This window comes from Rhinoderma darwinii, chromosome 1 (genome assembly GCF_050947455.1).
Source record: "Rhinoderma darwinii isolate aRhiDar2 chromosome 1, aRhiDar2.hap1, whole genome shotgun sequence".
NCBI lineage: Eukaryota > Metazoa > Chordata > Amphibia > Anura > Rhinodermatidae > Rhinoderma > Rhinoderma darwinii.
The window spans coordinates 569,068,270-569,089,637 of NC_134687.1; the positions used below are offsets into that span (position 1 = coordinate 569,068,270).

At 41.4% G+C, this 21,368-nt stretch overlaps 1 protein-coding gene across 2 annotated transcripts in view; it reads left to right on the forward strand.

The window, feature by feature from the left end:
- Nucleotides 1-18,224, forward strand: part of TRIM23 (tripartite motif containing 23) — a 41,737-nt gene extending 23,513 nt beyond the window's left edge. For both annotated transcript variants that reach the window (XM_075839064.1, XM_075839068.1), the window contains 7 exons: nucleotides 8,318-8,500; nucleotides 9,750-9,965; nucleotides 12,411-12,545; nucleotides 13,210-13,339; nucleotides 14,520-14,630; nucleotides 16,394-16,518; nucleotides 17,937-18,224. In XM_075839064.1, the coding sequence (XP_075695179.1) occupies nucleotides 8,318-8,500; nucleotides 9,750-9,965; nucleotides 12,411-12,545; nucleotides 13,210-13,339; nucleotides 14,520-14,630; nucleotides 16,394-16,518; nucleotides 17,937-18,116 (1,080 nt within the window). In that variant the 3' untranslated portion in view covers nucleotides 18,117-18,224. The remainder of the gene's footprint in view (nucleotides 1-8,317; nucleotides 8,501-9,749; nucleotides 9,966-12,410; nucleotides 12,546-13,209; nucleotides 13,340-14,519; nucleotides 14,631-16,393; nucleotides 16,519-17,936) is intronic.
- The last annotated feature ends 3,144 nt before the right edge of the window (nucleotides 18,225-21,368 follow it).

Consider the following 21,368-nt stretch of genomic DNA (forward strand, 5'->3'; position numbering starts at 1 on the left):
TGCACAGGGAACACTGTTAAAAATTTATAAAAAAACAGTGACAATTTCTGTTTTGTGGTCTCCTCACCTCCCAAAAAATGGAATAAAAACTGATTAAAAAATATCGCATGTACCCCAAAATGATACTAATAAAAGCAGTTCTTCACCTAAAACCCCACGTCATTATTTGCTAGCAGACCCCCACTGGCAGACCCTGTAAATGCAGTGGAAACTATGACATATAGGGTGTGTGCTACATATGGGGCTAGTGAAGAATTCAAAGATTAAGCAATGCTGGAGTGCAGATATTTTGTACAATACCACGGACGCCCTTTAGAAGTGCGACTCCTGCACCCAAAAATCTGGCCTGTGCATAAAGGATTGATTTCAAAGCGTACGTCACTATCCATGGATAATTTAATTGTATTATTCATTTACCCCATTATTACATCATCCAACTATGACCTGATGCACTCCGCCCAGCTTACTTATACCCTGATGTACTCCGCCCAGCTTACTTATACCCTGATGTACTCCGCCCAGCTTACATATACCCTGATGTACTCTGCACAGCTTACATATTGCCCTGATGTACTCCGCACAACTTACATATACCCTGATGTACTCCGCCCAGCTTACATATACCCTGATGTTCTCCGCCCAGCTTACATATACCCTGATGTACTCCGCACAACTTACATATACCCTGATGTACTCCGCACAGTTTACATATACCCTGATGTACTCCTCCCAGCTTACTTATACCCTGATGTACTCCGCCCAGCTTACATATACCCTGATGTACTCCGCCCAGCTTACATATACCCTGATGTACTCCGCACAACTTACATATACCCTGATGTACTCCGCACAGCTTACATATACCCTGATGTACTCCGCCCAGCTTACATATACCCTGATGTACTCCGCACAACTTACATATACCCTGATGTACTCCGCACAGTTTACATATACCCTGATGTACTCCTCCCAGCTTACGTATACACTGATGTACTCCGCACAGTTTACATATACCCTGATGTACTCCGCACAGTTTACATATACCCTGATGTACTCCGCCCAGCTTACATATACCCTGATGTACTCCGCCCAGCTTGCTTATACCCTGATGTACTCCGCCCAGCTTACATATACCCTGAAGTACTACGCCCAGCTTACATATACCCTGATGTACTCCGCCCAGCTTACATATACCCTGATGTACTCCGCCCAGCTTACATATACCCTGATGTACTCCGCCCAGCTTACATATACCCTGATGCACTCTGCACAGCTTACATATGCCCTGATGTACTCCGCCCAGCTTACATATTGCCCTGATGTACTCCGCCCAGCTTACATATTGCCCTGATGTATTCCGCCCAGCTTACATATGCCCCCACATTATAAACTGAAATACCAGTAAAACACTAAACAAAACTACTACCAAGCAAAACCTGCTCTCCAGAAGCCAAATGGCGCTCCTTCTAGGCCTGGCAGTGTGCCCAAACAGCAGTTTATGACCACATATGGGGTATTACTGTACTCTGGAGAACCCGCTTTACAATTTATGGGGTGTGTCTCTCCAGTCGTAGAAGCTGGGCACCACACATTGGGCACTGAAATAACATCTGTGGAAAAATTAGCAATTTTCAATCTGCAATATCTATTGTGTACTAATTTCTGCAAAACCTGTGGGGTCAAAACGCTCCCTACACCTCATGATAAAATTCCTTAAAGTGGTGTGTAGTTTCCCAAATTGGGTCACTTCTCTGGGGCTTTCACTGTACTGGTACCTCAGCGCAATGCAACATGGCATCAAAAAACAATTTAGTAAAATCTCCACTCAAAGTAAATTGCCCTTTTTCCCTAAATTGCCGTGTGTATTTACTTCCTTACTCCAGAGAAATTGTGTAACAAATTGTGGGGTGTCTTTTCTCCTGTATTCCTTGTGGAAATAAAAAATTCTTTGAGATGTATGGTCTCCAAAATGGGATCACAGCTGGGGAATTTCTACTGTATTGGTACTTCAGGGGCTCTGCAAATGCACATGGCCCCCAGAAACCAATTTTGCAAAAATCTGTGCTGCAAAATCCAAAAGGCGCTCCTTCCCTTCTAAGCCCTGCCATGGGATCAAACTGCAGTTTATTACCACATATGGGGTATTGCCGTAATCAGGAGAAATTGCTTTACAAATGTTGGGGTGCTTTTTCTCCTTTATTCCTTGTAGTAATTAGAAAATTCAGTTTTTTCAAGAAAAAAAAGTAGATTTTCATCTTCACAGACTAATTCCAATAAATTAGGAAAATACCTGTGGGGTCTAAATGCTAACTATACCACAAGAAAAATGTATTAATGGGGGTCACTTTTGGGGGGTTTCCACTGTTTAGGTTCCTCCTGTGCATTGCAAATGCGACATGGCACCGAAAACCATTCCAGTAGAATCTGCGCTTCAAAATCCAAATGGTGCTCCTTCTCTTCTGAGCTTTGCCGTGGGTCCAAACAGCAGTTTATTACCACATATGGGCTATTTCCCTAATCAGGAGAAATTGCTTTACAAGTGTTGGGGTGCTTTTTCTCCTTTTTTATTCCTTGCAGAAATTAAATAATTCTATGGTTTTTCCAGAAAAGAAAGTAGATTTTCATTTTCACAGACTAATTCAAAATAAATTTAGCAAAAAACCTGTGGGGTCAAAATGCTAACTATACCCCTAGATAAATTCCATGAGTGGTGTAGTTTCTAAAATGGGGTTACTTTTGGGGGGTTTCCACTGTTTTGGCACCACAAGACCTCTTCAAACCTGACACAGTACACAGTTATCCATGAGCGCCACTGCCAGTCCCAGTGGCCGTGATCACCGGTATATCGGTGGTAGGCTACTGGTGGGTCTAACTAGACCACTATATAGTCGCTATAACAGGGTTGAATTCCCCTGTAATTGGGGCTGCTGTGCAGCATCTGTTACAGTGGAAAAGTATAGTGTAAAAAAATAAAATTCAATATTAAAGTCCCCCCAAAGGTCTTTTCCAAGAGGCATAATAATAATATTTTTTGAATAATTTTTTCAATTATTAACATTAAACATAAATTACCCCCCCCCCCCAACATTGTTGTAACACTAGCCCTGACACAATCACCCTAAAATAGACATGGAGTATATCAAAATTTACGGTAGACGATTAGGATCACAAATAAAGTCTATTTTGGGGTAACACTATATTATTAACTGAAAAAAATTAGATGAAATGTAAAAAGCATATTATTATTATTTTTCTATTTGTTTAAAACTCTAAGCCTAAAAATGCGAGAAAAAAAAAAGCCTCATGTGTGTAAAAATGATAAAAGAAACTGGATGGGTTGACCTATGGCGCTTTAAAGAGGCTCTGTCACCAGATTTTGCAACCCCTATCTGCTATTGCAGCAGATAGGCGCTGCAATGTAGATTACAGTAACGTTTTTATTTTTAAAAAACGAGCATTTTTGGCCAAGTTATGGCCATTTTCGTATTTATGCAAATGAGGCTCGCAAAAGTACAACTGGGCGTGTTGAAAAGTAAAAGTACAACTGGGCGTGTATTATGTGCGTACATCGGGGCGTGTTTACTACTTTTACTAGCTGGGCGTTCTGATGAGAAGTATCATCCACTTCTCTTCAGAACGCCCAGCTTCTGGCAGTGCAGATCTGTGACGTCACTCACAGGTCCTGCATCGTGTCGGCACCAGAGGCTACAGATGATTCTGCAGCAGCATCAGCATTTGCAGGTAAGTAGCTACATGGACTTACCTGCAAACGCCGATGCTGCTGCAGAATCATCTGTAGCCTCTGGTGCCGACACGATGCAGGACCTGTGAGTGACGTCACAGATCTGCACTGCCAGAAGCTGGGCGTTCTGAAGAGAAGTGGATGATACTTCTATGCACAACGCCCAGCTAGTAAAAGTAGTAAACACGCCCCGATGTACGCACATAATACACGCCCAGTTGTACTTTTACTTTTCAACACGCCCAGTTGTACTTTTGCAAGCCTCATTTGCATAAATACGAAAATGGTCATAACTTGGCCAAAAATGCTCGTTTTTTAAAAATAAAAACGTTACTGTAATCTACATTGCAGCGCCTATCTGCTGCAATAGCAGATAGGGGTTGCAAAATCTGGTGACAGAGCCTCTTTAAATATCCTGACTTGTTAGAATACACTTGTCATTCCTCAACTAGACGTACACTGTCACGCCTGGATTATATATTTGGGACACCTGACTTGGTATTGCGCATGGCCTCTATAACACATGGTCCCCGGGGAATATCGGATCACAATCCAGTTATTCTCACTCTCCGAACTCTGTCCAGCAGAAGTAGGCCCCTGTGGAGGGTGAGCCCCTTCTGGTTATCATTAATCGGCCCATCAGATAGGATCCCGGATCAACTAGATTGCTTTATATCCACTAACGATATACAGATGGGTGCCTCTAATTTTTGGGATACCCTCAAAGCATACTTGCGAGGCTGTTTATCCTCTACTATCTCTTACATTAAATGCAAGTCAGCCCAAGATGAGGAAATTCTGACAAATAGGCTAGCATTAGCTGAACGGTCCTATGTCTCTGACCCTACTGATGCACACAGGTCTGAATGGTTGAGCTTTCAGAGATTATACGCCCAACAACAACACGTTAAATCTAAACGGAAGCTCTTTTTTTCTAGACAGTCATACTTTGAACTGGGGAATCAACCAGCAAACTATTAGCATTCATGGTGAAGCAAAACTCTGCCTCGAATGCGGTCTTGAAGCTTAGGGCCCCCTCCGGGGATATACTTGTGGAAGCAGAACTTTTGACTCAACGCTTTCAGGATTATTACACTTCCCTTTATAAGACGACGCTGGCTATAACTGATATGGATATCTCTGCTTATCTCTCAGATTTATCTTTCCCGCAGCTCACAGACACTCAACAGGCATTTCTGGATGCCGATATCACAATAGATGAAATCACCCTGGCCATCCAAGCTATGGCTAAAGGTAAAGCCCCCGGTCCAGATGGCCTGCCTATAGAGCTTTATAGTAAATACAGTGACCATTTAACACCCCAGCTACAGAAGGTCTTTGAGTCTGCCATTGCTTCTGGGGCATTGCCATCCACATTTTATGATGCCACCATAGTGGTTCTGCTCAAACCCGGAAAAGACCCCTTGGACTGTAGTTCATATCGGCCCATATCATTGGTAAATGCCGACTATAAGATTCTGACTAAAATCCTAGCTCAACGACTGAATACGGTCATCTTGGATCTGATACACCCAGACCAAACCGGCTTTATGCCGGGTAAAAGCACATCTATAAGCATCAGGAGGGTTCAGAAGATAGTTCAATATAGCACATTACAGGACAACACTTGGGCTTTGGCGTCCCTGGACGCAACAAAGGCTTTTGATTCCATTGAATGGCCCTTTTTATTTGCTTGCCTGGAAAACTTTGGTTTTGGTCCCGTTTTTTGTAAATGGATACAGATAATATATGCTTCACCCCGGGCTAATGTCTTGGTGAATAATATACTATCCCCATCAATTGCTCTTCAAAGGGGTACACGACAGGGATGCCCCCTCTCACCCGCTTTATTTAGTCTGGCAATTGAGGCTTTAGCATTGCGGATACGTTCCTCTCCACTCATTACAGGTATAACCATAGCAGATCGTACGGACATCATTGGTCTCTATGCAGATGATATGGTGCTTTTCATGGATAGAGTGCAGGATACCCTTCCCTCGGTAATTAATATAATTGAACGTTTTGGACAATATTCCGGTTTATCTATTAATTGGGGGAAATCATCTCTTATGTCCCTATCCAAAGTACAGCCCCCGGGCCTGTCTGAGTTGTCGCCGTTGCCTCTAGTAGATAATTTCAAATATGTGGGCATATTCATCACTAAACTTCCAAATGATGACCTTTCCTTAAATATGTTACCGCTATTGGGCTTTACACGGTCTAAATTTCACACATGGGGTAAACTGCCTTTATCAGTATCTGGCCGTATAAACCTGGTTAAAATGATTTTGTTGCCTAAATTTCTATATGCCCTTCAGCACAGTCCGGTTGTCGTACTTAAGTCCTTTTTTAAACAGCTCAACTCCTTGTTATCACCGTTTATATGGGGGAATTCTAGACATAAACTCAGGTTGTCCACGCTCCAAAGGCCTAAGGCACGGGCAGGGACGGCTCTGCCTGATTTCTTTTTATATTATTTAGCAGGTCAACTGAAAACTTTAAGCTCCTGGATGCCTGAAAAAGATCTTCCCAACTCAGAGCACCATTTGGCTCATGTACTTGGGAGTCAATGTCTGCTCGGCTCCCTTGAAGTAAATTCTCTCCCCGCCCATATTAAACCCCTGCCCTTACATAAGCTGGCCCGTGTGGTTTGGAGACAAGCAAAAAAGCAATTGGGTTACAATGATATTGTGTCTGAAATGCCTCTATGGAACAATGCTTCTTACTTTCCTTTAATGCCCCCGCGGTTATCTCCAGCTATTGGAACTATAGGTGACCTATATGAGGATAATGTCCTACTTTCATTTACTCAGTTGCAGACTAAGTATGACATACCACGCACCCATTTTCATAGGTATCTACAGACCCGACATATTCTACAAACCCAATTCCATCACTTGAGAAATAACTTAACAATCTCTTCCTTTCCACTGATAGGGATTCTTAACTCCCAAGGTCCACGAGGCCTGATATCCGCTCTATATACCCATTTGTTATCCGTCACGGTGAATTCCACACCACTTGCTATGGAGAGTAGGTGGAAACGATGGATTCCTACCATCCAGACAGATGAGTGGGATGATATTTTGGAGTCTCATCTTCATGTTTCCCCATCCGCAAACAATAAAATGATCCAGTTATATATAATACACCAGACATACCTGACCCCGGTTAGGATATACAAAATGGGACGTTTGCCTTCTTCAGAATGTCTGAGATGCCATGTTCCGGAGGCAGATTTTTGGCATATGATATGGTCATGCACTGTCATTAGGGACTTCTGGAACTATATACTATCCCTGTTATCATCCTTATTACATGTAGGCATTCCTTTATGTCCTAAGATATGTTTGTTTGGTATACTGGATGGGGAGACATGGAATCACCACACTAGTATTTTCTTGAGAGAAACTCTATTTCTAGCACGGAAAACCATAGCACAACATTGGATGAATGATCGACCTCCATCCATTGGTTATTGGAAGGGATTGGTAAATTCTGTAATACCTTTTGAAAAAGTTGTATTTCTAAATCGTGGTTGTAGTACTAAATTTTCTAAGGTCTGGGATATTTGGAATAACTCCCCTCTGACAGTCAACCCCGCCGCTGGTTCACCAGATAATGTGAGATAGGAATATAGGTGACCCACAAATTTTTATTATGTATCTCCATGGACTGGCTGTACCAGATCTATCAGTTGCTCATGGGTAACATGGGTCCTAGGTTGTTTTGTTTTCCTGTATATCTGTTTTTGGTTTTTGTCTTTTTGTTGAACTGTCATACATACGTCCTAGCAAACCAGTCTAAGCGCCATTATTAATGGGAAATCATCTGTTTGTAATGCTTTATATGTACTCATTACTTGACTTGCTATTTGTACATATCCTTGATCTAATATGCCATATATTGTAATTAGCAATGTGTGACTGTTTTTATACTTGTTACTGTAACAGTTCTTAATAAAACGAGTTTAAAAAAAAAAAATGATAAAAGAAACCTGCATTCATCACGGAAAAAAAAGGGAAAAATCGCATCGCTAGCCCAAAAAATAGAAAAAGTTGTAGCCGTTTAACTAATGTATGCTAAAAATGGTTAAACTGGTCATACACTTTAGGTAGCTTTAATGGTCGTTTGGTCGACAGCTGTTCCTCCCATACACATGCACGCTCGACATGTATAATGAGTGGGGAGTAAGCCTATCTTCTTATAAACAAAGGGATTGGGCATGTTTAAATCGAACAGCCCGATTCTTATCTTCCCCGACATCTGCCATCAGAGGAGAGTCGGGACACCAGAATACCCATTAGATGGTTGGCTGGTCCTGACGAAATGGGCGGGTACAGCTGACATTCATCAAATGTGTAAGTCCACCTTTATACCAAACTGTGTCTGCAGTATATTGAACACAATCCCCTTACTGTCATGCAGGATTATTATCACATTGTTCCCACATGAGCTGATATACCATGGGATACATATACTCTTTATTTGCCTTGACCATGTGGTCCAATGTTCCTCTGAAACTCCATAATTTTTGTTATTTCACTGATGTTTTTGTTCCTTCGTTATATAAAGCATGCTGTTCTGGAAACTGAAGCAAGCCAGATTCGTGCCTCCATATTGGACATGGCGCATTGTATAAGGAGCTTTACAGACGAGATCTCTGAGTATTCCAGAAAGCTCACCGGCATCGTCCAACAGATCGAAGGTGGAGAGCAGATTGTGGAAAGTGGAATTGGAATTGCCCATGCTGAACATGTAGGAGTCCTTTGATATAATTTCAGTGTTTCTAGTCTATTTATGATGACACTGGTGCCCTTGTTGGAAGATATTGATATCTAAATACTATAGATATTTCCAGTAGTTTTTCATGGATGACAAAAGCTTGGCGAAAAGTACATCGTTTATCTCAAGGTAGCATCTAATACATTGTTAGTAAAGGGTATAAAGTAATGGAAATGCTGGATTATAGGTTTATAACATTTTGTTTTAGTGTATTACTTTTTTTTTTAATTCTAGTTTCTATTTCTAGTAAAGTTTTGAGGCTACAGTTATGGCTATATTCACTTCTGCGTTGGAGGGCGCTCCATCATGCGACTGATCTAGCTATGCGTCGTGGTTTCTGTTATTAATGGAAACCACAATGCAAATGTGAACAGAGCCTAAAACAGAAGTAATTATTGAGGGAAAACGTAGAAAGGAAGTAGTCCTGTATCCAGAACGCAACACCCTAGGATTATAGTCTCTGTTACGCTACTCCTACAGCTCTCCTCGAACCCATTTATTAGTTCTTTTATTTTTTCCTTAACGTAAAGTAGACTGTCAGCTCGATATTCTGCCCTATGTCCTAATGGCCAACACCACACAAAAAAATGTTGTGCCTGTTTAGCTAATAAGAGCGCTGAAAGACTACAGCAGACACATAGTTATGATACACTGCTCCAAATCCCCTGCATAAATGTATTTAACTCTTCCGCTGTCAGGACAATCTTTATACTTTTGATGCAAATAAAAACGAAATTCTAAAAAAAAAATATTATACCCCAATCCCATGTGCACCTTTCAGAAATAACATTAATAATAAAAATGCATGAAGGAGTCAATGAGTTCTCGGTTAAGTTAACCGCGCACGTACCAGCCTCAGGTGTAACATTCTGTCTATGAATACACAATTTGTCTAGCATATTTAATTTAAAGTGTTCCTCTGGCTTTATAAAAATTCTGACAAGTTTTAGAGGCTTGAAGTTTTTATCAGTGGGTGTCTGAGCAGGCACCTCCAATGATCCCATCTCTTTTTCCAGTACCATGCCTCTTCTGCTTTAAGATCTCTGAAGTTCCAAGTGCTCCCATAGAATTGACTGGGACTGTAATGCGCATGTATTTGATAAAACTAGAGAGATGTTTTAAAGCAACAGCATGAAAATTCGCACACATTCTTTTCCATTATAAATGTCTGCATTGTCCATTAGCTCAAGTGAATTGTTCTTTCCTTTTACCCACCTGATAGGTCCCTGGGACAGCAGAGAATGCCCGCTCTTGTGTCCGAGCATATTTTTCAGATCTGCACGAAACGCTCTGCCGCCAGGAAGAAATGGCTCTTAGTGTAGTTGACGCTCATGTGAGAGAACAACTCATCTGGCTGCGGCAGCAACAAGAGAACATGACCATCTTGTTATCAGAGGTGTCCACTGCTTGTCTTCACTGTGAGAAGGCCTTGCAACAGGTATCCGCTTTGCAGAATATTGATGTAAAGCTGAGCTCATAGTGACAGTCTACAATATCACAGAGTAGTATCTATATAAATAGGCTGGTGCAGAGGCATATGGTGGAGCTACATAGGCGTGGGGAAATGCATAAGTAAATATGGAGAAAACTAATGCAGTGAAAAAGTTGCCCTTAGTAAACCGTTGGGTTTGATAACTCTGGCATGATTGGTTAATGTAGACACTGTTTTTATTTGTTGAAATTGTAAATCATTGTATCATTGTCTTGCATAGCTAAATTATACCTCTACTGCTATTAACCCTTACACTGGATAGTGGTAATGGAGAGTTGATCAGAGGATCAAGAGAAGGCAGAGTTACTAAATGGGTTCTTTAGCTCTGTATATACAACAGAAGAAAGAGCATCTGATGTAGCCAGTGCCAGTGATGTTAATATATCAGTTGATATACTGAATTGGGTGAAAGTAGATATGGTCCAAGCTAAATTAAATGAAATAAATGTACACAAGGCCCTGGGACCAGATGGGTTACACCCTAGAGTTCTTAAAGAGCTTAGTTCAGTTATTTCTGTCCCCCTCTTCATAATATTCAGAGATTCTCTAGTGACTGGTATAGTGCCAAGGGACTGGCGCAGGGCAAATTTAGTGCCTATTTTCAAAAAGGGCTCTAGGTCTTCCCAGGGTAATTATAGACCAGTAAGCTTAACATCCATCGTGGGGAAAATGTTTGAGGGGCTATTGAGGGACTATATATAGGATTATGTGACAAAAAAATTGTCCTTAGTAAAACTGTGCTGGCTGTCACTTGTAATACTGAGGTTGTCAAATAAACCTGATTTGTTTTTATGAAGAGGTGAGCAGAAGCCTAGAGAGAGGGGCCGCTGTGGATATAGTGTTTTTGGTTATAAAGGGTGTACCCCAGGGTTCAGTGCTGGGACCACTATTATTCAACTTATTTATTAATGATATAGAGGATGGGATTAATAGCACTATTTCTATTTTTGCAGATGACACCAAGCTATGTAATAATGTTCAGTCTATGGAAGATGTTCATGAATTGCAGGCTGATTTAAACAAATAAAGTGTTTGGGCGTCCACTTGGCAAATTAAGTTTCTGCATGCATCATATGTCCTAGGGGGAGCTACACTGGGGGAGTCACTTGTTGAGAAGGATCTGGGTGTACTTGTAAATCATAAACTAAATAACAGCATGCAGTGTCAATCAGCTGCTTCAAAGGCCAGCAAGATATTGTTGTGTATTAATAGAGGGATGGACTCTCGGGACGGGGATGTAATATTGCCACTTTACAAAGCATTAGTGAGGCCTCATCTAGAATATGCAGTTCAGTTCTGGGCTCCAGTTCATAGAAAGGATGCCCTGGAGTTGGAAAAAATACAAAGAAGAACAACGAAACTAATTAGGGGCATGGAGAATCTAAGTTATGAGGAAAGATTAAAAGAATTAAACCTATTTACTCTTGAAAAGAGACGACTAAAGGGGGACATGATTAACTTATATAAATATATGAATGGCACATACAAAAAATATGGTGAAATCCTGTTCCATGTAAAACCCCCTCAGAAAACAAGGGGGCACTCCCTCAGTCTGGAGAAAAAAAGGTTCAACCTGCAGAGGCGACAAGGCTTCTTTACCGTGAGAACTGTGAATCTATGGAATAGCCTACCGCAGGAGCTGGTCACAGCAGGGACAGTAGATGGCTTTAAAAAAGGCTTAGATAATTTCCTAGAACAAAAAAATATTTGCCCCTATGTGTAGAGAAGTTTCCCATCCCTTGGTTGAACTTGATGGACATGTGTCTTTTTTCAACCGTACTAACTATGTAACTATGTAACTATGTAACTGACTAAACTATAAAATTAAAAAAAATCATATTATACACCCACATACCCATATATTTTATGAAATTAGACGCCTTACACATTGTAAAAATGCCAAACTAGCACTTTATACTCCGGGGCGCCTTCGTGCAATTTTGCATCAAAGTAAAATGTGTAAAAAAATGCATAAAAAAATGTTGATGGTCGAAAGTGTGACCCAAGCAGAGAATGAGACGCACGAAGCTGCCTAAAAATAAAAGTTCAAGATGTGCAGAGTTCATACATGCCACTTATGCCTAAGTCTACATGTATATATCTTCCCATAATCACCAGAACTGTAGAGACTAAAAATCTCCACGATCCAGGTGATGGTAAACATCCAAGTCACAGAGTTGATGCAGGGGGTGATTAGATATGTAACTGCTCCTCTTCTCACCATTGCAGTAGGGGGAAAAAAGACCCTTTAATCTATTCTCTCTCATTGGTAAGTAGGTTGATATCATGAATAAAAGTCCTTATATTCTAGTTACGGCAAGCGTTTACAGTCATTACATATTACGTACGTCCTGGACAGTGAAAGGGTTAACATCAAATGTTGTTACACAGGATGACTGCCGAGTGGTGCTCGCCAAGCAAGAGATCACACGACTACTAGAGACTCTTCAGAAACAGCAGCAGCAATTCACAGAGTTGGCTGATCACATCCAGCTAGACGCTAGTATTCCGGTCACTTTCACAAAGGTAAGTAGGAGAAAGAGTTCTTGTCAATCAGCCAATTGTAGTATCCTAGAAGGTCAGACTCGATGGATGGATGCCATTTTTCCACCCACTATATAACTACATACAACCCTAGAAAAGCTGATCAATCTTAGCAAATGTCTTCATGTCGTTCAGTCTGTAATGTTCACTGTATTGAGGTAAATATGATTTTGAAGTTCCCTTTAGGCTGCAAATGTAACACAACTGCAGATGTATGACCATGACCTAAATGATATGTTTGATTGCTATGGTAAGTGTTAGAGTGGTTGTCCCTACTGAACAATCCTTTCATATAGACCTCATAGAGTGAGGTCCTTTACTTGGGGACCCCCCTTTATTAAAGTGGAGAGCCGCCGCAAACGGCCAATTCCTCTGGTGAACCCGATGCAACCATGTAACACATTAGTTTGAAGTGTTTGGCTGCCGTAGCTGTCACCAGGGATAAGAGCTGATGACTGGGGTTTAGTGTCACTGGATCAGTCATAAATTTATGGCTGTATTGAGAAGGGTGTCCAAAAGGGAGAACTCCTTTAACTAACTTATAAGCAAAACGATTCATCTGTTATATAAAAGTTACCTGTAAGGGATACGGGGGTTGAATATAGACTATGTATGGTAATACACTAATAGTGTTTTTGCTTTCCAGGACAATAGAGTTCACATTGGTCCTAAAATGGAAATCCGTGTTGTAACTCTAGGTCTGGACGGAGCAGGAAAAACAACAATCCTATTCAAACTGAAACAAGATGAATTCATGCAACCAATCCCTACAATTGGTTAGTAAAAGTTAATCGTGGCACTAGTTAAATAGACTAAACCTGAAGTGTAATTTAATGAGGTATTCCCATCTAAGAACGTAATGACATATTGGGGTCTGATCTCTGGAAGGTCCAACCCATTCAATGTTGCAGTCCCTTCATTCTATGGATCGGTAGGGGTCCTGGCAGTCGGACCCCCATCATTCTGTAAAAGATGGCATACTCTAGCGGTATGCTTTTATTTGTGGGAAAACCCGGCCTCATTCACACGACAGGGTTTCCCGTCCGGGTGCCGGACGTTCATAAATCGGCCGGCACCCGGCTGCATTAGGAATAATAGACCCCTAATGGGGCTATGCACACGACCGATTTTTTGACGGCCGGGAAAACCGGCTGTCAAAAGATAGGACATGCTCTATTTTCGGCCGGGTAGCCAGCCGCCCGGCTCCCATAGAAGTCTATGGGGCCGGGTAATACACGGCCATCACCGGAATGTGTCCCGAGTGATGGCCGGGTTTTCCGAGGCTTGCGCTCTATCTCCTCCTCCTCACAGCGCAGAGTGCATGTGAGGAGGAGGAGTTGATGCCATTCGGACGAATGGCTACGCTGTACACTGTGTGGCAGGGCCGGGGTGTACAGCAGGTGGAAGGGAGCGCTGCGCTGGCTCCCTTCCCCTGCTTGTTAAAAGCACCCTGGCCCGGTGACACCTTCCATGGCGCCGCTAGCTGCTGCTGCTGCGGCTGCTACTACTGTAGTGACGCCACTATAGCAGAGCAGGGAGATATTTCCCTGCTCTGCTATGTGCTAGCCCCACTTTAGCTCCTTGAAGGAGCGGAATCCCCGTGCTTTCGGGGATTCCGCTCCTGGACAGAGCGCTTGATGTCTCTGTCCATATCTGGGCAGTGACATCAGGGGAAACTCCTGAAGCCGAATCCCCGAACACATGGGGATTCCCCTTCAGGAGTTGCCGCTGTTGTCACTGTCCAGATCTGCCCGGCCCGGAACGGTTGCAAAACTTTATGCAAACCGGCTGGGCAAAATGGCCGATTTTACCGGCCGACACTCGGGCTCGGGCGGGACCCGGTCGTGTGAATCCTGCCTTAATGTAGCCATGCATGTAATAACTGATAACAATATCTTTGTTTGGTTCCGACTGATAAACATTTGATCTTGAATGAGTTTTGTTTAATTTTTAAAGGTTTTAACGTTGAAACAGTGGAGTATAAAAACTTAAAGTTTACCATTTGGGATGTTGGAGGCAAGCACAAGCTGAGGCCATTATGGAAGCATTATTACCTTAACACACAAGGTGAGTGTGACCTGTTTCATTTATCGCTGCTTAGGGACTATTAACAATAGTCCATTGTGTCCTGTAATATTGACCTGCTATTTATACATATACAACCCCATCACAAGTTTATTTATTAATGGTAAACTAATGGAAACATGCCATATTACTATAATTCATCTTGAGACCATAAAGGGATTTCACTTCATACTGCGCATTTAGGCTGGGTTCACACAACCTATTTTCAGACGTAAACGAGGAGTTTTACGCCTCGATTTACGTCTGAAAATACAGCTCCAATACGTCGGCAAACATCTGCCCATTCATTTGAATGGGTTTGCCGACGTACTGTGCCGACGGCCTGTCATTTACGCTGCGCTGTCAAACGACGACGCGTAAAAAAGACGGCGCGTCAAAGAAGTGCAGGACACTTCTCGAGACGTAATTTGAGCAGTTTTTCATTGATTCCAATGAAGAACAGCTCCAAATTACGCCCGTAATTGACGCTTCGCAAAACGCGAGTACATGCAATTACGTCTGAAATTACGGAGCTGTTTTCTCCTGAAAACAGCTCCGTAATTTCAGACGTAAATGCAGTTATCGTGTGCACATACCCTTAAAGGGAAGCTCCACTGTCAAGCCATATAGCCAGCAAATGTAAAATAGTGTCTTATGTTCTATATCCATTACATTTTACTAGCTTTATTCAGGTTTTACTGTGTGCAGTGTATGAGAAAAAGATGTCCAGGAAGCTGTCAGCCGGTTGCTGTTGATGGATCTTATGTTCTTATGTGTCTAAGGGTAGTTCACATGGAGGTTTTTGGGCCTGTTCACATCAGCGTCTGGTTCTGTTTGGTATTTCCGTTCATCCATTCCGTCAGAGGAACGGATGAACGGAAACCATAGCTTCTGTTTGCATTACCATTGATTCCAATGGTAATGTTTCAGTTTCTGTTCGGTAAAGTTTCAGTTTTTTTAAGGGAAACAATAGCGTAGTCGACAGCACGTTTTTTTCCGTTAAAGAAAGGTAAACTAACTGCAACATTAAACTGCAACGTTGAAATCAATGGTAATGCAAACGGAAGCTACAGTTTCCTTTTCAGCTTTCCGTTCATCTGTTTCTCTGATGGAATGGAAACCCCAAACTGAACCCGACAGTGATGTGAACAGGCCCCTTGTCCAGCTAATAAATCAGCCTCAAATTAATTTGGACGCTTTTTTGCCACGAGTTTGTTGTCTTTAATTATTTTTTAAATTTTTTTGTTCGCTGCATTTTTTGCCGCATGTTTTTGTTAGCCTATTTTTAAAATGAATCAAATACAAAAACTGCGGCAAAAAAGTTTCAAACAAGCGGTTTTTTTTTTTCTGCATCCCATTGATTTTAATGGAACATCATAGACGGAAACCGCTCCAAGAAAGAGCATGCCGCCTGGGAAGGAAAACACCTTTGCCTCCTATTGAAATCAATGGGGGGAGATTTGGGGTGTTTTTTGTTTTTTTTGCTGATTCTGACGCATTTTCTGCAGCAAAAGTCGGCGCCAAAAAACGCTATGTGAACTAACCATAACCGGAATAACATTTCTCCAATCAGATTACTGCTACATTTATAGCCAGTGCAGTATACTGTAATTGGAAGGAAGACCTCATCATGGGAAATAGCAGTCATTTATTTTGGGATATATTGGCAGTATTCTTATTTTAGGATTTTTTTATTTTACCCCTGACTTTTGGTTAGGGAATCGCCCTGTCAAGCCAGTAGTCATCTTGTGCTTTTTTTTTCCCAGCTGTAGTATTTGTAATAGACAGCAGTCACCGAGAGCGGGTCACCGAAGCTCATAGTGAACTTGCAAAGCTACTCACTGAAAAGGAATTGCGTGATGCCCTGCTCCTAATATTCGCCAATAAGCAGGTAACCGTTGTGTCTCGTGTTTCGTAGTCTTTGTGATACCACTTTGCTGCTTCTGTTACTATAGAGCTGAAGAAAAGAACAAATATGCATTAGGAAATGGCTTTTGCTTCAGTGATTTCTGGTCACCGGTTCTTGCTCCATCTTATAATGTGGACATATAGAACAGTAGCTGCACCTTGACGTACTACTAACTACGTCAAGGTGATTGGGTGTTCATTACCAGTCTGCCTACATGATCACCGGTGGGAGCACGGCTGTAAACTTAACTCTTTCAGTGCCACGATTCAGAAAAACCTTTCAAGACCAATGGTCATCAATGTGTTTTGGAATAATTCATAAAGGAGAATATTTTTTATTCTTTTTATTTCCTAGTCTACCAAAAAAAAAAAAAAAATGTTTTTTTTTGTGAGGCATATTGTCTTCATTACAGCTTCAGAATGGAACCACGTCTTTTTAAAGTTTGTTAGCATTATATAGAGAAATATGGACAAAAAGTGGAAAAAAAAAAAAATAATTTTTCTTAGTACTTTCACGTTTTGTATTTTGTTGGTATAACCAATGTAGTTTTTCACAAAAAAATAATCCTCTAATTCTCCCGAGGTATAGTGATCTACGTTTCATTTGTCATTGTTGGCCGGGATCCTCGTTTTCCAAACCATGACCATAAGCACACCATCGGCAATTGTAAATACTAGCCGTTCACATAAGCATTAGTAACCTTGGATGATGAGAGATTTCTATTGACCTGCTGAGAAGGAGCGAAGTGTCACCAATTGTTCAGAATTTCTGATATTCCTCTGGATTATTGGAATTTTACTGCATTATCGGAATGACTTTCTTTTGGAAGAGGGAGTGATTCCAATAATAAGCCCGAAGGTCTACAGGGAAATGTTGGCAAAATACCTGCACATTTATGTGTATCCTAAGCTTTGGCTGCCGGCAGAGACGATCAGTACAACGTCTGCATGCTGTGCTTGCAGACTACAGGCTGTAAAGGCCCTTTTGCCAATGATCGGGCAAACAAGCCTTCATATGAACACTTGTTCCCGATCATTTCCCTGTGTAAACAGGGCAACAATCAGCCGATGAACGAGTAAACGCTCATTCATTGGCTGATCGTATCATTTATGCAGCAATAAATATTATCGTTGTAAACCGGGAGATAAGCTGCCGACATGATGCAAATGCATGGGAATATAGTAATGATCGCTCGTCCCCATCATTGCTCTGTTTAAAGAATCATAATGTCATAAGCAAAATGCCCCCTAAAATAGATATTCAGTGCAGAGGTCACAATATACATTTCTTATTGTACCGTCAATGCACTTTATACGAATTGCTGTTTCTATTCAGACTATTATATTTGCATAAAATGTAGTCCCCGTTTTATTGTGTGACATTATTGTGTTGTCTTGCAGGATGTTGCAGGTGCCCTATCGGTGGAAGAAATGACAGAGCTTTTGAGCCTTCACAAACTGTGCTGCGGCCGCAGCTGGTATATCCAGGGCTGTGATGCCAGGAGTGGCATGGGGCTATATGATGGCCTTGATTGGTTATCTAGGCAGCTGGTAGCTGCAGGTGTTCTGGATGTTGCTTAAATGTGAGCAACAATTCGCAAGTGGTATTTCATTTGGTGAATGTTATTTCAGTAACTTGCTCCTTCTAGAATCTTCTGCTGTTTCAGCGTAAATACGGCTAACGTCAAACAGGCTTCTTATGTGTCTGAGTATTTAAAGCAATGTGAAAGTCTATGAATAACCATCATTACATGTGATGAAGTCTTAGAAGCTCAACGCTTAGCCGCTACATTCACCCGCATATGATAAGGAATGTGAGGAGGACTACATGTCCGGTAGGTCATCCAGGAATGCTGCAGGCAGCGTTCATTGCACGGGATGTAGCAGGTTACTTATGTATACTTATATGCGGGCAAATCCTACAGTGAAGGGGTGTCTGGTCTTAGGTTAAAAAGAAAAGCATATTCTGTTTAGAGTGAAAACTTATACAACTTTCACAGCTGAGCATTTGCTACAATGGATCATTCTAGGCAATCCTCTGCAAGCGAACTACAGCAGCAGCACAAATATGTCTCCTCTTTCCTGAGAGTTTGCTACTGCTGCTTAACGTTTAGGATATTGCCTAAAATGATACATTTTAGCCGTTCTGTAGTATTAGATCTATATATAGTGTTTTAGCCTTTGGATATAAATTTTAAAAAAAGAAAACCGTGTTCGTGGAAATGGTGGGTAATTGAAAGTATATTAGGAAGTTGCATAACTTTTCATTATACAAAGATCTTAAAGTGAAAGGCCATTTTTTCAACACCATGTGGTTTTTTGTTTGTTCTTATGTCCAGCATTTTGCGCTGATTCATTTCTTTAATATATGTTTATAATCGTTGTAGCTTTCTTTTTGTGATACAGAGTTCCAAATCCCTTCATAGTTCTAGAATTGAATTCTGACTATTTTCAGCCACTACTAGGGGGTGTACTGTTTTATTAAATTCAATGCATAAGCAGTATTCAGTTAGCTCATAAGTTCCCCCTAGTGGTGGTTGCAGGCAGCTAGAGTTTCTTTATTTGAAGCGGCCCTCCAATTATACCTAAAAATGTAACCTTTGTTGTGTAATGTAGAGTTAACTTACCTGGTGCCCTCTGTTTCGCTTGTTGTGACGACTATTACTGGGCCCCCTCTTCTGTCATCCAAAATGGCCGCAGCGCTTCTCAAACTACCCTTTTCTCACGTGTACAGCGCTAGCCAACCTGATAGCAGAGGAGAGTGTCTCGGACTACTGAATCACCGGGTAGTCTGAGAAGCGCTATGGCCATCTTAGAGGACAGAAGAGGGGGCCTGAAAATTGGTAGCACAACAAATCAAACGGAGGGCACTAGGTAAGTTAACTGCAGTCCCCAGCAAACGTTTAATTTTTAGGTAAAACCGCAGAGTTTCTTTAAGGTCGGCTTCCCACGTAGCGTAAACGCTGCTGAATTTCCACAACAGAATTGTGTGCAGAAATTCCGCAGCATTTATAGTAGCAGCAAAGTGAATGAGATTCATCATTGGAGGCCGGAGCGGACGTCAAAGGAGGGAGGGGGTAAGTATGATTGCTGTTTTACACAGCGGAAATTCTGTCCGAAAAACCACATCACGACGTGGTGCGATTTTATTTATTTATTATTATTTTTTTTGGACTGAAGGTGCTGCGGGTTCCATGTCGGAATACGCTGCGTGATTTTTATGCATCGTATCCGACCCGTGGGAACCCGGCCTAACTCTGGCTATACAGGGAATTTTGTGCTCTGTTAGAAAGACGGAGCTCCAACCACTATAAAAATATATTGAGAAAATTATCCCCACAGAATTTGAAACCTTAGCTGGACAATTCTGGTCGACATATCAAATTGTGTTCAAGGGTGGACTTTCACTTTTAAGTTCTGGTTATATAAAACTGCAAAAAAAAAAGGCAACTGGATAGCGTTCTCCTCAATATATCACTGTAGTATGGAAAACAAGATCTTTATCATCACTCCTGTTGACTTTAGCACAAGATTTGCTTTAACCAGTTGTAACGCCAGACCGTGAAAATTACAAATCTGACACAAATAGCTCATCCTATATATATATATATATATGTGTGTGTGTGTGTATGTGTGTGTGTGTGTGTGTGTGTGTGTGTGTGTGTGTGTATGTATATATATATATATATATGTATATATATGTATGTATATATATATAATGTTTACACTACTGTTACAGTATTAATTTATTTCATTAGCAGCAGTCGCCTATGTAATCTGAGCCCCATCCAGCCTCAATGTGTCATCTATACAAAGTGCAGACCAGACTATTGCCACTTGCCGTAACTTGTGACAGTACGCATCGAGCATCATAGTTACGTCATCTCCTTTGTTCCCGGGAAAATGTTCATTCACAATATGGCTGCCTTGACTGACTGTGAGAAGATGTCTCTTTAATATTAACATTAATTCCTTTAATATTTAACTTTTCCATGCTTTCTTGTTAGTGGTTTAGTGAAAAATTAATATTGGTGTCTGGTTGCTAAAATAGTGAAATTTGCCAGCTACTTAAAGGCGCGGGTGCCTTACCAGTTGTCTGAGTGGCTTTGTCATTGGCTGCTGTGTTTTTTCTCTACTGCGCAATGCTGGTGATGGGTCTAGTCACTCGTTTCTAATAGTTTGCTGCAATCCCTGATGATATATTTAGCCACCGCTGCCTTTGCATAGCTTTGAAATCTCATATTGTTTGATGGACACTAGTTTGATATACAGAAGGAATACAGGCAGCCTATAAATACAGGTGATATCACTGTCACGTTAATATTTGGCATTATTATCGAGAATCTAGGTGAAGCACATTAGAGTCCAGTCTATGGGCAACAGATGTTCTGTAAAACACTAAAGCTGGTAAAAGTGATTAAATTGAGCTGTAACCTGTAGTAACTGGTCACATATCAGCTGAGCCACTGAGGACTGTGCACTCTTGATGGCCTCCGCATGGCCAGAATATGCACAATTGGCTTTGTCCGTCCAAAACCTGAGGTTTGTGTGTTAAAGGGGTTGTAGACTAGAAAAATATGGCTGCCTTCTTCCAGAAACGGCACCACTCTTGACCATGGGCTGTGTCCAGTTTTGCAAATTAGGCGCTGTTCACGTGAAGTTTTGTTTAGTGTCTACATCTGTCAGAAAAGCTCCCAACCTGCATGTTAAGCGTGTCCATAGGGCTCCATCGCCCGATGGAAGCAAAAAAAATGAAGAAAAAGGTCCTTTTGGCCGGTATACGTCACTATACCTCAGAGAAAAAAAAAAAGGGTATGGAATAGCGCAGTAAAC